Below are 16,682 nucleotides of genomic sequence, written 5' to 3'. Positions count from 1 at the left end.
AATATGTTGCATTTGGCAAATATTTATACCATAAAACTTTATGCTAGTGGCATCACAATCCTAAATAAGATTCTTCATATTCCTAACCATATTAAATTATCCCTACCAGCTGCAAAGGGCAAGATACAAGCCCTGAAGGAATACAAAATAGCACAAAAGGCTAATCTCATTAATGATAAGCCAGAGGTCTTCCAAGATTTTTAATGGTACATTCATTTAGGATTAAATTATTTAAATAGTAAGTTTTCCCCATGTCACTTGCTCTGTTATTGCAGTATTTAATGATTGTTATTCATTATTCTTCAAGTGCAAAGCTTGATGTCTCTTAATGTTGCAGTTATGATATCCATGGTACGTGATACATGTGTCAATACATATAGTAATATTTAGAGTGCTGCTATCAGTTTGGACATTCAGCTTCATAACTGTCTAATGAAAGAGCTGCTCTGTGGAGGTTTTGTGTGTGTGTTTGACAGGGAGAGAGCAGGAAGACTTCTAGCACAGGGTTATGGCATCTGGCTGTCTCTGTTCCAGGAGATGCTTTATGTCTCAGTTGCATAATGAACATTATGTCTCAGTTGTCTACTTGAAACAGGCATATATGAAAACATCTATTTGGAGTTTGTGCTTATGTAAATTCAAAATACTGTTTCTGTTTACTATATTACTCTAGTTCCATAAACCATTGTACAATACCTTCCAGCTCTCTCTTCTACAGCACCATCTGTCTTATGGTCTTAGTAGTATCTTTTCATTGTGGAAAAAATGTGAGATACCATTAAAACATTTTACATACCTGATAGATGATGGTGCAAAACCTAAACTTTTTATGTGCTCCATTGCCATATACATGTAGGCAACTCAGCACGTTGGGCAATAACAAGTAAGTTCAGTAGTTAACTGCTTGTGCATGAAAGAAAATTCCTGTACTTCCTTAAAAATGTTCTTTAAAATCTTTCTCTCTCCAAACCATCTTGTACTAAGATGGCATCTTCTTTCTCCGATTCACCATTCTGCATCCTGAGGGCAGGATTTTTACTCTTAGGGTGAAACAGATGGTCGTTTTGATGAGTTAGAGAAAACAATGCGTAGCAGCACGTGTCTGGCTCATACATTTAGGGAGTTTTGCAATGTTTTGCTGACACTAACAGCAAGGCCTGGCTTTCTCATAGAATTTGTCATAGTAGAAATTCAGCTCATCTGAATATTCTACAATTACATTTAGCTCTTAAAATCTATTCATACATCAGCAAAATAAAATAACCCAAACCCATATTTAATTAGGGGTAACTGAGAGGATTTTAATATCTCGTGGTATGAATTAATAAAATATCTTTGATCCTCCTGAAGGTTTAAGACAGTCACCATGAAGAAGTAAGTTTTCCGGTTACCTGCATTTTCTCAAAACACAGTGTTTTTATTAAGTAATTTCCTTTCCTCAGACTGCCTTTAGTTACATATTTTTAAAAACAGAAGAAATTCCAAACCAAGTTATACATGTGTTTACATTAAAATGTTATTTCCATTCTCGGATTTCAGTGCATGTCATGCCACTGTCTCATTTTGAACCTGATCTTGCTCCTCCTCTATGTTATGGCAGTTTAGTGAGTGCAGCATTTGATGCAAATGTGTATGTATCCTGAAGCAATGCGTACAGACTTTTGAAATGCTAGAAGACCTCACTAAGAGAGCTGTGCAGCTGTGAAAAGGGAAGTAACTACTCTTACTGTTTAAAGCTTGTTTTTCCTATTAGTCCACTAGGATATAAATGATCAGTTTGAGTAAAAAGGTCAGGTTTCCCTCCTGATTGATGCAATCTATATAGTGTTTCCATAGCTAGATTTTAGCCTTCAGTTAAGCCTCTGCTTCTCTTAGTTTAGCTTTTCCACAGATTATTTGTGCGACTGTATATCATAGTCCTTATTCTCCATTCCTGAAAGTCACTTGAACTTGTTTCTGTCAGCCATGTAAGTGGGAGCATAAGGATCTTCTAATTCTGTGATGACTTTCTGACTGCATGTAGGGGTACTCAGAATGTGGCCAGAGATGTTTAAAGTGATGACCAAATTTTCAATGGCTTGAAAACTATTACTACATTTAAATCATGAAGTGATAACAGTTAGATTTATACTCTAAATTTTTTTTAAAAAAGTTCAAGTAGACGTGCTTAGCGCAAGTCTGTAATGGGATATTTTCTAAACATAGACTCATGAATATTGAGTTGTTATTAAGTGTAATTTTCAGCATTCTTGAGTGCTAATTTGGGGCTGTTTATTTTAGCAAAAACAGGTTGGTCGCTCACCTGGGGTAAGCAGTATAGAACACCAGCAGGAGATCACTAAATTAAAGGCAGACCTGGAAAAGAAAAGTGTTTTCTATGAAGAGGAACTATCTAAACGTGAAATAATGCACGCTAATGAAATAAAAAGTCTGAAGAAAGAACTCCGGGATGCAGAGAGCCAGCAGCTTGCCCTCAAGAAGGAGATCATGATGTTGAAAGACAAGTTAGAGAAAACCAGAAGAGAAAAGTGAGTATTGTATGGAATTTACCTTTAAGCTCAAAATATCTTTTGAAATCTCCTAGTATGTTTCCAAACACACTGTCACTTCCTTACCTGTAGTGCAGACAGGTACATTTTGGCTGAGCTAATGCCAGGGTGGAAAATGGGTGCCTTTAAAAATACAATACAACCCAAAAATCCACAAACTTGTACTGAAGGAGTTAATTTTGCACAAGAATTCTTGCACTAGCTGACCATTCCAAGGTATGTAACTTGAGCTGCAGGCTTGCAGCTCGGGGTAAGTCAACCCCTGAAGCTTATGTTGCAGTTTGAAATTAATTTTTTTTTTACATTTTTTTTTCTGTTTGGTATTTTCATCTTTTGATGCAAAACGAATGTGTTAGAGATCAACTATTGCCTCCATTTCTGCCAGCACAGGAACAGTCACGTAATGCGGACTAAGGCTAATCCATGCTGGGTTCCATCCAGCGTTAACATCAGTCATCAGACTACTGTAGGCATAAGCTGCTTTATCTCTTCTGACATGGTAATTTGTTAGAGACCTGCTTTTTTCTCCCCCACATGATGGAGCTTATAACTGGCCTTGAGAATGTTCCTTGAGGCATTCATCAATAAAAACAAGTTTTTTTCTGTTGGATAGTGTAGTAATGGAAATACTCATAAACTGAATATGTTCATTCATAAAAAATTCAGAATGCTTTATAGACATTTAACATAGATGCTTCTTTCTGCTGTTGCAGTAAGACGGTGTGTTAGAAAAACCATGAAGAAGTTCCTGCTGAAAGCCTCGCCAAACTGTAGTGAGTCCTTAAATATAAGTAGCAGAACAGATAAAGAACTTTTCAAAAAAAAGCTTATGCAAATAGAGGTTAGAACTCTGCTTCTCTGGTAAATTGTTTCCAGCAGGGGAAATAGATCATACAGCCTAGAATGCAGTGGATGAACTGTTTCTTCCAAGAATCTGGCTGTTCATAGGACATATTAACACAGTAGTTCATTGCTTTGCTCTAGGTTGAGAGGTAAAAATTCCATCAGCGGCATGCTTTCATTGCACCACAACTCGATGGTCTTACTGGCCTATGAATTAAATGCACAGAAGGCTATGCATATAAAGGCAGTAGTATGGAACTCCTTTAATGCCATGTCAGCACAGTAGTGTCTCAGAAGGAGGAATATTCAATAAAGAATCATGAATATGTCTTTCTGTCAGGTAAACTGCTGCTAAAGATCATGCCTCCAAACACTGACCGGAGCAAAAACTTCTTAGAATTTTATCAGGAAAAATGACCTAAAAATGTTAGTCTGCTTCATGCTAGCTAGTTCATAAACCTTCTTTCTGTCAAGTTTCTCTCTATAAATAAAAAACAAAAACCAAAACTGGACACGAATCTAAAGTAAGTGCTGACGTAACCATGTGTTTCTGTATGTCTGTCAAGGGTTGGTGTATGAGAACATTTTAGAGCATAAACAGAAAACCAGAATCCAACACTTGGCTCTTAAGAAGAAATACTTCAGTATCATACGAAGTCAGGTATCCAAGCACGTGATGGGTGCTTAATGAAGACCTGATCTTAGCTGGGGTTTGTTAACCAGATCTGCAGAATCTCATGCAAGTATTAGGACTCCGCAGAAGTGCAGAAGTCCACTGTTCAAGGCATGCTACAGGTTGACCTTTGTAGTAGTTCAGGGTTTTCAGAGGGAAGCTTAAATGTTAGGAATGGAAGAATTGCTGTTGCTGCTCAGTTCTCAGTATTTGGTGGTTTTTGGTGGTTTTTCTTAATAGAACATGATTTTTTTAAATTTTTTTTTTCTGCTTACACATATTGTTTTTAGCTTTTTTAATCAGGCATGCAGAGCTTTTTGTGAGGCTGCCAGTACAGAGGTGTTCAATCTAAGTGTTGAAAAGGAACCACCTGGAGGCTTTATGCTGAAATAAGTGGAATCATTCCAACAATAGGCTTGGGATGGGCGTAGTGTTGAAGTGAGCGTGTGCAGTTTGGGGAAAAAAAAAATAGTAGTCTAAAAATAATCTTTAGTGCACATTAAAAAACCCAACCTTTGGTAAGAGGATGAAGTTGCATTAGTTCATAAGGGCTGTAGTACAGAGTGAATAAGAGCTTGGTCAAAATCTGTGTGTCCTTCTTTATATAACTTACATGGTGGTGCTTCCTTACATTTTTTAAACTAGGTATTTTTTTTCTTTGTTTCCTTCAAATGTAAGCTTTCTTACCTTTGCTATTTCAACAGCCTAAGTTTTCAAGGGAGTGAAACCACCTTTCTGTACGAAATGATTGCCTTCTACTAAAGTCTGATAAAGTGCAGGCTATTGAAAGTAGGAACGTAGGAACACAGTATCAGGCCAGTGATCTGTGTAGCACAATATTCTATTTCTTAGAATTGTCAGTATTAAATATTTTAGAAGAAGGTGCAAGAATCTTTAAAATAAATCATGTCAGGAGAAATTTCTTCTAAGCCTGTCATTGAATGATAGATTTATAAAGCAGAAAGCTTTACAAAACAGTGTTTGCTGTTTTTAAAGTGTGTGATACAAAGAAGACTGGGGGCTGGTGTTTGTTTGAGGTCTACTTGTTTTAGTTTCAAAGCAGCAAGATAAAATATTTCTTCACTTTGTACAGCCGCAATAAAGAGCTGGAGTTACAAAGTGATACCATAAAGCTGTATTTCACATTGTTTTCCTGTGGTTTGCTACAGTTATTTTACTGGCAAAAAGAAAGCTGGATCATGTATGATTTCTTAAACTTGAAGAGCAGATACATAGCTAAATTTTAGATGAGAGAAAAAGCTCGATGGGCCAGGAGGATGCCAGGCTTCAAAGCAAGTGTGTTATTTTCATCTTCCTGGCTGTCCAAGGTGTGACGGTGGAGTCTGTCACAACTCTGTGGTTTGTTGCGTTGATATTTGGGTATCATAGATTGTACCCACATTCTTCTCTGCTTAATATTTATCTTCTTTGTTTCTGTGTTTTACTATAGCAATCTGGCTTACTGGGTTAGTGACAATCACCAGCTGAATTACGAATGTGAAATACAGAAAACTATGAAAACTGTTGGGCTCCTTCGCCAATTCAGAGCTTCCTTAAATCACCACCATTTATGGCTGCTTTGAGCCCTCAAACCTTTAAAGAAAAAGTTTTAGACAAATACAGGACAAAAAAAAAAGTAAACAAAACCATAAAAACTTAATAAAAGAAATCTTTTAAAAAATTAGTTCTATTTACTGTCAGAGAAATTAGCTTTGAATCTATGCCTTGCAAACAGAAGCAGGACCTGTTATTAATTCCCCTGACAGCCACCACTTTAATCTCTTCCTGCCTTTTCCCTAGGCTGTTCATCATATGCATGGAATCTGTTGATATAGAAAAGGGGTGGTGGTGAATTTCAAACTTGGCGTTTGAACAGTAAGATAGTATGTTACTTTGCGAGGATGGAGTGTTATGTTTCAAAGGATGCCTAGCAACATAGAATTTCACCATGAGCCTAACATGCTGTACTACATTTCAAAGAGTGGTCGAAGCACTAAGTGAATTTCAAATTAGGAATAGGAAATTCAAACCAGCATTACTCTTAACTGGGCTCTCTGTAACCGCTGACACTTCTCATCTTTTAAGGGTGTTCTCTCAATTTGGCAGTTGTAGTACTTCTGCATCTCAGAAAAAGAGGCAAGAATGTAATTTTTTTGTTACACAATGTAGAATTTTGATTGGTATCCAGAAAAAAATTTGCAATGCTCAAGACAAGGTTTCCCCTGAATTGTATTTCTACAGAGCTAAACTTTTATGCTGGATACTTTTTCAAACCTTTTCAGGCTGGACAGTGGTCTTTGCTGAATAGACATATACTATATCTGTGGCATTTATAGTATGGTTCCATCAACCTACTGATAAATTTGTAGCAATTGCCTGAATAATTGGTGAAACGGTGAATACAAGATACTACAACGTCAGTTGTCTCAATAGACTGGATTTGAGTTTGGAGTTATATCTACAAATTGCAGTCTACCACTTTAAGGAAATTACAGTGTTACTGGCAAACAGAAGACCTGCAGTTTCATTTATTGTCAGGTTCTCATATTCTTTGTGCAAGATCATAGTTGATGTTAAGCAGAGTCAACCAGGGGTTCTCCTCTACCTAAAGACATCCACAGGAGAAAGGGAGCGTTGGGGGAAACCGCTACTTTGAAACTCTTTCTCAGAAAGAATGGTCCAAACCTGCTCTAGAATCTGGTGGTACAAGGAGTGTATAGGTTATCCATCCACTTTTTGCTGATAGTAAATATACAGTAACTGAATTAACAGTTTTAATGTATCCTCCGGCTGTTCTAAAATGTCCAAAGCCTATCTGCCCATCAGAGACTCAGCACCACCTGCTCTAATTTAGCTTCTATATGTTCTGGTTTCGTATGTGGTAATTTCTGGCTGTCATTCTGTGTGAAACATGAAACTATAGAAATGTGTAAGTTAATATAACATTTATGTGAGTTGAGAATTTACCCTGAATTTACCTAGAATATTGACACACACTTTGACCTGCAGGATTACAGCTGCTCAACGTTTGAAGAATTCATCTAAGGAATAAAATGTGTATAAGTATATTGATAAGCATTAGCTCAATGTAGCTCTATTAATTCCGTGCTGAGAGATCACTGTTTAATGATAAAATTCAGCAGGCTCTCTGTAGACCTAAGATGGTAGAATAATGTATTACTTGCTTAGTTTCAATAGGCTGTAGTATTACTGATGTAATGTTTCACTTTCAGCTAGTGTTGTGTGCGTTGATAGTGTGATGAGGTTTAGAATGGGAAACTTTCTAATTCTGCTTCATTTTATTTCTTAGCCAAAGTGAAAGGGAGGAATTTGAAACAGAGTTCAAACAGAAGTATGAACGAGAAAAGGTTCTGCTAACAGAGGAAAACAAAAAACTTTCAAGTGAACTTGATAAGGTAAGTGCTGATTAGTTGAGTCCTGAGTTTGCAACTATTGTATGCTATGTACAAATTTGACAATTTAGATCTGTATTGGTTGTTATTAACTCCTAATTGATAGCAGAAATTAATGTCACACGAAAGGCGATCATTAACATTTAATTTGAATAGAAAATGTCTACATGCATCTGAATCTGAGAATGCATGTGTGCACGTGTATAGCTATACGTGTATGTGTATTTATGTGTAGGAATTAAGATGGTCTGACAGTTTAGTAAGAGTAATTTTGGGTGGTGTCCTAAGGAAATAAAAATATATTTCATTGTATGACCCGAATATAAAAATACGTAGTCAGTGATGTGATTACATGGGGTATATTTGCATGTCAATTACTATGAAATTGCAGGGCCCCTCCTGCCTATTGAGGTTAAGTGTTACTTTGAGATATTAAAAAAATACAAATGATAAGGCATATTAATTGAAGTGCATTGAGCAAGGAATACTTATGATTCGTGCATTTAGATTTTCTTTTTATTGTTCATTTTGACAGATTATTCAAGTTCATTGTGGATTAGCCAAGTCTCGCTAAACTTGTCTATTCTTTTTGTAATGCATTGAATTTTCTAAAAATATAATGAAAGTAAAGTGTTCTTCAAAGTAAGCATGTTTGCATGTCAGTGTTCAAATTAAAGTATATTTTCATACCAGTATAAGCAGTATACTATATATGCCTATATGGAGGCTTAGTTCAAGAACACCAAGAGACTAGTCACTTGAATAGTTTTTCTACATGGTCTTTTTATTTTTTATTTAAGTTTGGTTAGCTTTAAGGTTTTTTTGTCAAATGAGATTTAATAAATAGACATATTTAAATCGTAAGCCCATTTAAATGATAATTTTGGAGTGGAGTACTCATATTAGGAGTAAAAAGAACAGACTAGATTAAAAATGGCTATTTCTTTCATAATTTTGATTTGTTCCTATATTTCAGTGCTAAAGGAAGCTTTTCACATGAGATTCATTCTCCTAAGCAGGCCTTTCTGTAAAGTCTATCTGATCTCTGATTCCAGTTTCTGAATAATTATTTAGCATAATGAAGGTTTAGTTCCCAGTACCGACTCAGGTTAGCTATGGCTTTTGTCTTGCAGAATATGCATGTGTGAATGACAGCTATGTGAACGTGAGTGAGGTTAATTGCTAAGTATAACATATTGTCCTTACAGATGTGCATTTAATTTCAATTTCCCTGTCTGCAAGTGAGTAAAATGAAAAATAGAGGAATGTGAGACACCTGGAGAATCTCAGGACTGACTTGCGCCTGTATCTGTTAAGCCTCTCATTCTCCATGGTTACTAAACAAGGGAAAGGTTCAGCATTTTTATCTGAGTTATAACGCAGATTTTGTGCCCTTGCTTTGCTCTTTTAATGTAGTTTTTTCTATGTAGAACATTCCACACCTACATGGTGCAAAGCAGAAGGCTTCTAAGAGTTGCCGAGGTATTTGGAGACTAATTCTTAGGGAACTGATTAATTTGTTAGAGTAAAAATGTGTTTCTAGTCCTTAAAAACGGCCTTTCAGTACAGCTAAGTTCATACATGAGGAGAGATTCTGGCTTTTATTGCTACTCGGTGTTTATTCTGGTAGTACCTATTTTTAAAGCAGATGTGGGAGGGAGGAACACCTGGCTTTGTATCTTCACACAGAGGGTCTCACAGCAGCTTACACATTTAACCAGTTGTTTAAACTCTCATTCAGCTCACCACCATGTTTGAGAGGCTGAGTATGAATAACCGGCAGCTGGAAGAAGAGATGAGAGACCTGGCTGATAAAAAGGAGTCCGTGGCCCACTGGGAGGCCCAGATTACCGAGATCATCCAATGGTGAATATTCTCTGCTCTGATGCCATTGCAGAACCCCCTCAGCGTTTGGTAGGGCTGGTACTGAGTTTTTGCCTTTGCACATGGCACTTGCTAATGCTGAGGTGAAATCTCACGCTCATGGAAGACTCTGCTGTGGTTTTGCTTAAGATTTTAATAATATCCAAATCTGAAAAATTGTTTTCCTCCTTAAGAGTGAAAGTTTCTTAGCAAATACAACCATTTTAAATGCAGAAGAGTCGTGGCCATTGGGTGTGGCTTGTGGCTTGGGAAGAAGGCTGGAAGGAGGCATGTGCTGAGCTCACGCCTCCAAGAAGGAACAAGCCTGGGAAAAGCAGTGGCTCAGAGTATTTGTGTCTCGGCATTAATTTCCTTCATCTGCTTGGCATGTGGCAGAATGAAACAAATACAGTGCAACTTTTATGTGATTTTTTTTTTTTTTCACAAGAAGGGCATTCAAGACTACCACAAAGCCAGTCAAGTGATGTTTCTAATAATAATTGTGCTAAAAATGACGTTATGTTTCTAAAGTCTTCAGGCCAGTTCTAATAAATGAAGGGGGGGGGGGGAAGAGTTGAACCTATTAAAAGGAGAAAATTGTTTTATCTAGGATGCCTTTATTTTTCTTCTCCATGCCTGCTTCTCTTCCCTCCCCTTTTATGATCTGTTGCAGTGTTTAGCACCTATAAAAACAGTTTGCATCCAGACATTTTTTACAGGGCATCCACTTCTGGGAGGATTCCATCATTATATACTAATCTTCTTTTGGTTTACTACTTGATTTTAATTTTTTTTTCCCCATTTTTCCTATATCATGTTAGTGAAAAATTCTGATTTGTTGTGTCAAAGGAAAAATGGGAAACGTTTGTTTTAATGAAACCTACTTTGATATTGTTGTAATGTCAGTATCATTTCATTGTCCAAATAATGAGAAATTTGGCTTTTGAACACAGCCATGTGAATATGTGACAAGAAAGAATGACTGTCCTCTGAGTTTCTCAAAGTGTTCTAAACAGTGTTTGTTATGTGAAATTGTGTAACACCGATCTGTGCTATGAGGTACAGAGTGTCTCAAGGCATCGTATTTATAGCAGAGGTTAAAAAATTCAAAGGGTCTGCTTTGTGAATGCTCCTTTTAGATCCTGTCTCTCATAATTGAGTGTAGTAGATGGCCTGTGTCACAGAAATAAAAAAAAAAAAAAAAAAAGAAACAAAAAAACAACCATAAAAGTTGTTTAAATGAACAGTTAATTTATAACTCATTAGAAATGTTTATGCAGAATAAAATGTGAAGGTAACAAGAAAGACAAGTCTGTTATTTCACATAACATATTGTTTTAAGGTAACGCTTATGCTTATCTGTCTTAATTCACCAAGGTAACCAAACTCAGTTTTTCAGATTTACATGTGAAACACTCATAAAACTTGGCCGTTCTGGAAAAAAACAAGTCAGAATTAGTTGTGGGTTGTTTTACTTAACACTTTGTAAAAGTGTACCTACAGCCATTAAGAATGTCCCTTCTCCAGTTTATGAGGGTATTTAATAATTCTAAGATGTACTACTGATGTGGTTCAGGTATATGACAAAGCGTCTTGCATGTATTAGAGGTGTCGCTGAGGAGTAGAAGAGGTTTGGGATTGAGGTTTTTGTTATCTCTAAAGATACTTGAAGGAAGGTCTGGAACGTGCAAGACTAACTTTCTGAATGAAAGATACGATTTTACTGATCTCTTACGATAATATAGTGTCTTTCAAAAAGTATGGAACTAAAAATTAAAGAATTATGTGGAAAGCAAAGATAGAAGTACTGTGGGCAAATATTAGGGAGATTACAAAAAAAAATCTGGCTTGGTTCCAGTTTTTAATCAGTGTCCACATCTCAGTTTTTCCCCCATACTTCTCTCTGCTTATGGTAATTTTTTTCAGCTATGTGAGGCCATATCTTAGCTCACTTTTTTTTCTTATTATGTTTAGATTTTCCATGTGTCACACAGATAACCTAGTAATGTCCATCTACTGCCCTTAGAATTAAGTACTGCATACTTAAACTAGGTCCCACTCTGGGGATTTTTTACTTTGGGACATGGGGAGCTATATGAAGTATTTAAACATCTCTGGTAACGATAAACATTTCAACAGGAAAACAAACAAAACAAAACTCACAAATTTTGAAGAAATGTAATCTTAGTCACAAGCCTATGTTTTCTTCTGAAGAACATGCAGTTTAAATCCATACCTACCTATCTCTTCAATATGACAACAGAATGAAGCTAACAAAGTGTGGTAGAGTTTGTAGGATTCCTTTTCAAACCTAGCAGATTTTTCACATAATATTGCTTTAAAATATGTATTTTTGGTGCATACTTTCTGCCTCTTAAAAGTGGGGTTTGCCCACCATCCTCTTTTTGTACCATGATTCATGAAGGATGAGAGGCAGTAGATGAAATTAATTACTGGTTTTGTAAATGGTTTGCTCATCTCTCTTTAATAGTTCAAGGGATTTATTCTAGACCTAGCTTAAGTAACACAAGTCCATTATTTCCTTTGAGTGCTTTGCCAGCTAATAGATCATCTCTGTCAGGAAATCTGCACCCCAATTTGAGTCTACACATATTTGGTTAAGGTAGTCACTTTCTTCACAACACTTGAGCCCTTGTAAATAATATTATTTCTTTCCGATTTTTTATTTTGTGAGTAATTTTAATGGCCTGTCTTGTTCCCTTTTGCCTTCCCTGCTTTCTTCCTGGGCTCTCTTGCATCTTGTTCAGGGAAAACGTACAAAAGTATTTTTGTTTTTGTTGTTATTATCATAGGATGCCATAAATATAGCCACAATATTAATATAAACACTTGAAACAAACATTTATTGCAAATTCTAATGTGGTAGAATAGACCATCACAGATCATGCAGCCTTAATGAAGCTATTATATTGACAAGTTTATATTAGCCAAATCACTCATCATTCCTTGACAAGAGTAAGAAATACTGAGGCTTTTATAGTCAACTATAAATTTTCCTATGAGAGATGGGAAAGAGATTCATTGCATAGGAGGTTAATTCAGTCACTTTAAAAAAGGAATCTTTTAAATAGCCGTGGCACCGTATTTCTGTTCTGTTGCAGAAAGGAGGTCGATGGAAATCTCGGTAGTGATTCCCGGAGTACTTGGCAAGATTCTTAACTTATTAGTCTCACTGGGAGGGATTCGCGTAACCTAATTTTATAAGTCCTGAGGTAGACAACTAAAATAAATCCCATGACTAGTACTGTAGAAGTCTATTTTTCTTCCCACTGATTGAAAAAAGAAGCTTAGACAACAAGTTCAAATGAAGTATTCAGTATTGTTGAGTGTGTTTGTATGGATGAACTAAATCCCACCTATTTTTACCCATAGCGTGGCTGTTAGGCTTAGACTGAGCTAAAGCCAGACGCTGTGACTGTTGTTTACCAGAGGATTCAGTTAGTATTCTCCTTGTTGACCAGATACCTTTCAAATCAGCTGCAGTGTGATTGAATTTTTTTCCTAATTACTGATTTCAATTTAAAACAAACAAACGGACAAAGCCAACAAAACACAAACAAAAAAAAAATCCAACCTTCTGCATTAAATCCAACATAAAAAAGCCTCAAAGTCGTTATTTTTTTATTCTGACAACTGGTTGCTCTCAGAAGAAAGTGCACAGAAATTGTGGAAGAGATTTAGGGAATGGTAGTACTTTGAATAACCAGTAAAATTCTAGGGAAGTTGAACTGTAAGAAACTCAAAACATGGAAATTTCTGAGATGCGTTGTGTTTGAGGTAAGAATAAGAGGTTAGTTATCTATAAAATAGAAATGGTGGGTGAAATGATGAAAATTTTTAGATAAGTAGTTAAAAAAATAGTTTGAGAAAGGGAGAGAGGAAAGAAATAATTAAGGTAGAGGCTTTGAGCATAGTGATATGAAGACAGAAATTTAAAAGCTTTGAGAAACTACAGCCCTGAGAATCATGGCTCTCAGACTTCCTTGGGGATTTTAAATCATGTGAGATGCAGCTCAGCATAAGACCCCCAGGACTTCAGGACCCTTCCTGTTCAACAAAAAAATCTCTAGTCCTCTAGGTCCGTTTTGTACTGTGAAGTATCCCAGATGGAGAGAGACAGAGAATCTGACTTCCCAGCAGCCTGGCAAATAACGTACTAGATATAAGTCAATGGTTATTTGAAGGTTGTCATGATGTTGGCTCCAACCAAAAAGTTACATTTAATTTTGCAGGAATTTGTACTAAATCACTGCTCTAGGTTCTTCAGAGTTTACGAACTAAGCCTGTAAGTGCCTAAGGGCACTTACCTTATATATGAAGAGAGAACAGTTAATCTGATTTACATTTTCAGTAAAGAAATAAGTGACTCTGGGTGGAAATTGAAGAACTTCTCTTCCTTATGTCTCCTGCTGTGCTTATTAGGGCTCTCTGTAAGAAGGGGAGCAAGGAAAGGAACTTTGTAGGAGTAACTTTACCATTCTTGCTCTTTTTTTTTTTTCCTTAATAAAAAAGACAGCCAACAAGAAACCCCCTGCAAACCAGTAACAAATAAAAAAGCTCCAGCAGCTCCTGGGTTCACATAATGTTTAATCAATATTATCTCATTATCTAGAGAATGTTGCCATCTAGTGGACAACAAAACTGTATTTCGGGTCCAAATTGTACTGCTTTTATTTACTGTCTTGAAGAGACTGAGGAGTTTCCTTGAAGTCAGTATAAATTTTTGCAAAATTTAACTTTATATTTTAATTTTCAAGATTTCTGTGTCTTCTGTGGAACATCTCTCTGAGGTTATTGCATGTGCAGTGTTTCAGCCTTCACAGCCTGAAGGATCTGTACATCATAAACCAAATAACTGAAGTGTTTTCTCACCTTCCATAAGGAAGAATGAATATGACATGATAAAAACTGACAAAGAAACTGGGCATTTAAAGTTTTTCAGCTCTAATTAAGAAAGTTAAAAAATAGGGTACCAATTCAGTTTTATTTATAATGACATTTTCCCTTTTATTCTGCAAAGATTTGATATGTCATTAAAAATAGTGAAGATCAAGTGTTGATTCCTAAATCTCTTTTCCCTTTATGTACATCAGGACTCAAAGAATCATAGAATGATTTGGGTTGGAAGGGACCTTAAAGATCATCCAGTTCCAACCCCCCTGCCATGGGAGGGACACCTTCCACTAGACCAGGTTGCACAAAACGCCATTCCAGGGATGGGGCATCCACAGCTTCTCTGAGCAGCCTGTTCCAGTGCCTCACCACCCTCATGGGGAAGAATTTCTTCCTTATATCTAATCTCAGTCTACCATCTTTCTGTTTAAAGCCATTACCCCTTGTCCTATCACTACATGCCCTTGGAAAATGTCCCTCTCCAGCTTTTTTGTAGGTCCCTTTTAAGTACTGGAAGGCTGCTAGAAGTTCTACTCAGAGCCTCCTCCAGGCTGAACAACCCCAACTGTCTCAGCCTTTCTTCATACGAGAGGTGCTCCATCCATCTGATCATCTTCATGGCCTCCTCTGGAGTCACTCCAACAAGTCCATGTCATTCTTTTGTTAGGGGCCTCAGAGCTGGACAGAGTGGGGGTCTTACAGGGGCAGAGTAGAGGGGCAGAATCACCTCTCTCGGCCTGCTGGTCATGTTTCTTTTGATGCAGCCCAGGATATGGTTGGCTTTCCGGGCTGCAGGTTCACGTTGCTAGCTCATGTTGAGCTTCTCATCAACTAACACCCCCAAGTGCTTCTCCTCAGGACTGTTCTCAATCCATTCTCTGCCCAGCCTATATTTGTGCTTGGGATTGCCCTGACCCATGTGCAGGAGCTTGCCCTTGTCCTTGTTGAACTTCATGAAGTTTGCATGGATCCACTTCTCAAGTCTGCCAGGGTCCCTGTGGATGGCATCCCCTCCCTCCGGCGTGTCAGCCGCACCACACGGCTTGGTGTCGTTGGCAAACCTTAAGCTTGCTGAGGGTGCACTCAGTCCCACTGTCCATGTCACTGACAAAGATGTTAAACAGCACCAGTCCCAGTACTAACCCCTGAGGAGCACCACTTGTCACTGGTCTCCACTTGGACATCGAGCCATTGACTCTTTTCGTGTGACCATCCAGCCAATTCCTTATCCACCTTATCCTTACTCATCAAACCGATGCCTCTCCAATTTAGAGACAAAATTCCCTTACTTTCTCACCTTGAGAGCTTCACATTCTTCTTATTCCTGCTTACGTTCCTTTCCTTTTACTGGATATTTATGTATCCACCTACTCCCCAAAAGCGTCTTATGCTAATTCTCCCATATTTTGCCCACCATTATACCCTTAAGTGGTTTGTATAGGCCAAGGTTGTCTGTATCTAGTTGTAAAAATCTATTATCCAGAATGTTATGGGGAAAAATGTTGGTATGCATCTTCCATTGAGTTCTAGTTTACCGTGGGAAAAATAGTGACTCATTAATATCAGAACTCTCACTGACTTCAATAGAGGCAGGACATAGGTTTTTTTCGAAGCTTCTCCTCATCCCTTCAACTAAATTGTAAGCAGGAGACAAAGAAGATAACGCCCAAAGCATGAATAAGTGCTCGCTTTTTCATGTTGGGTGTGAGCTTTGTGGTAAATGGTTGCTACTTTTGCATTAGCCTCATTTGTAGTAGAGCAATCTTCCTTATATAAATCTTAAGCTGCACAGCCAGAAGTCACTGCATCCTGTAGATGTTTGGCCCGTAGCTTTGGCATCAGGATCTTGCCCTATGACCACTGTGGGAAAGCTCTTCTGCTCCTCCCTTGCCCGTGGCAAGTTCAGCGTATGTGCTCTCCGAGCATTTCTCTCATTTGCCTCTGGTGACTATCTATAGATCTTTGAAACATTGTTTTCTTTTTATTCATGAATGGTAAATTTGCAAGTAGCACAATTTCTTTGTTTACTGTGTGTATGCACCCCATAGTATCAACCAGAGAAACTTATGTTGCTTTGTAGTCCTGGAGGGGGAATCACTTTCTGCAGAGAGGTTCCTGAGGGACAAACTTGTCCTTCTGGACAACTCTCCACTCCAGTCCAGCATACCCAGGATTACATTTGTTAAGGAAAGATCAGGATAAGTTAGTTTCCATGAAGCAGGAAAACTATTTTCCTGCTTTCCTGTAAGTTATTTAACGCTATTTGAGTTTGATGACCTGGAGCACACGGCAAACGTTTCTGTGGTTTGTGTGGGTAGATCTGTGATCAAGCTGTGGTGTTAGACTGGTGGTCTCTGCGACCAGCTCAGGGGTTTGAGTGTGCCCTGGTGTTGCAAAACTGAGTTTGTTCTGCTGTGGGCCAGGTGA

At 37.6% G+C, this 16,682-nt stretch overlaps 1 protein-coding gene across 2 annotated transcripts in view; it reads left to right on the top strand.

The window, feature by feature from the left end:
* CDC42BPA (CDC42 binding protein kinase alpha) overlaps nt 1-16,682 on the top strand; it is a gene marked incomplete at its 3' end in the record, with an annotated part of 191,382 nt that overhangs the window by 126,445 nt on the left and 48,255 nt on the right. For both annotated transcript variants that reach the window (XM_080341777.1, XM_080341778.1), the window contains 3 exons: nt 2,281-2,528; nt 7,376-7,481; nt 9,220-9,344. In XM_080341777.1, the coding sequence (XP_080197903.1) occupies nt 2,281-2,528; nt 7,376-7,481; nt 9,220-9,344 (479 nt within the window). The remainder of the gene's footprint in view (nt 1-2,280; nt 2,529-7,375; nt 7,482-9,219; nt 9,345-16,682) is intronic.

Source organism: Nesoenas mayeri, assembly GCF_963082525.1.
Source record: "Nesoenas mayeri genome assembly, chromosome: 3".
NCBI classification, from domain to species: Eukaryota; Metazoa; Chordata; class Aves; order Columbiformes; family Columbidae; genus Nesoenas; species Nesoenas mayeri.
Note: the sequence above shows the minus strand (reverse complement) of the source record. Positions and strands in the feature narration are given on the sequence as shown.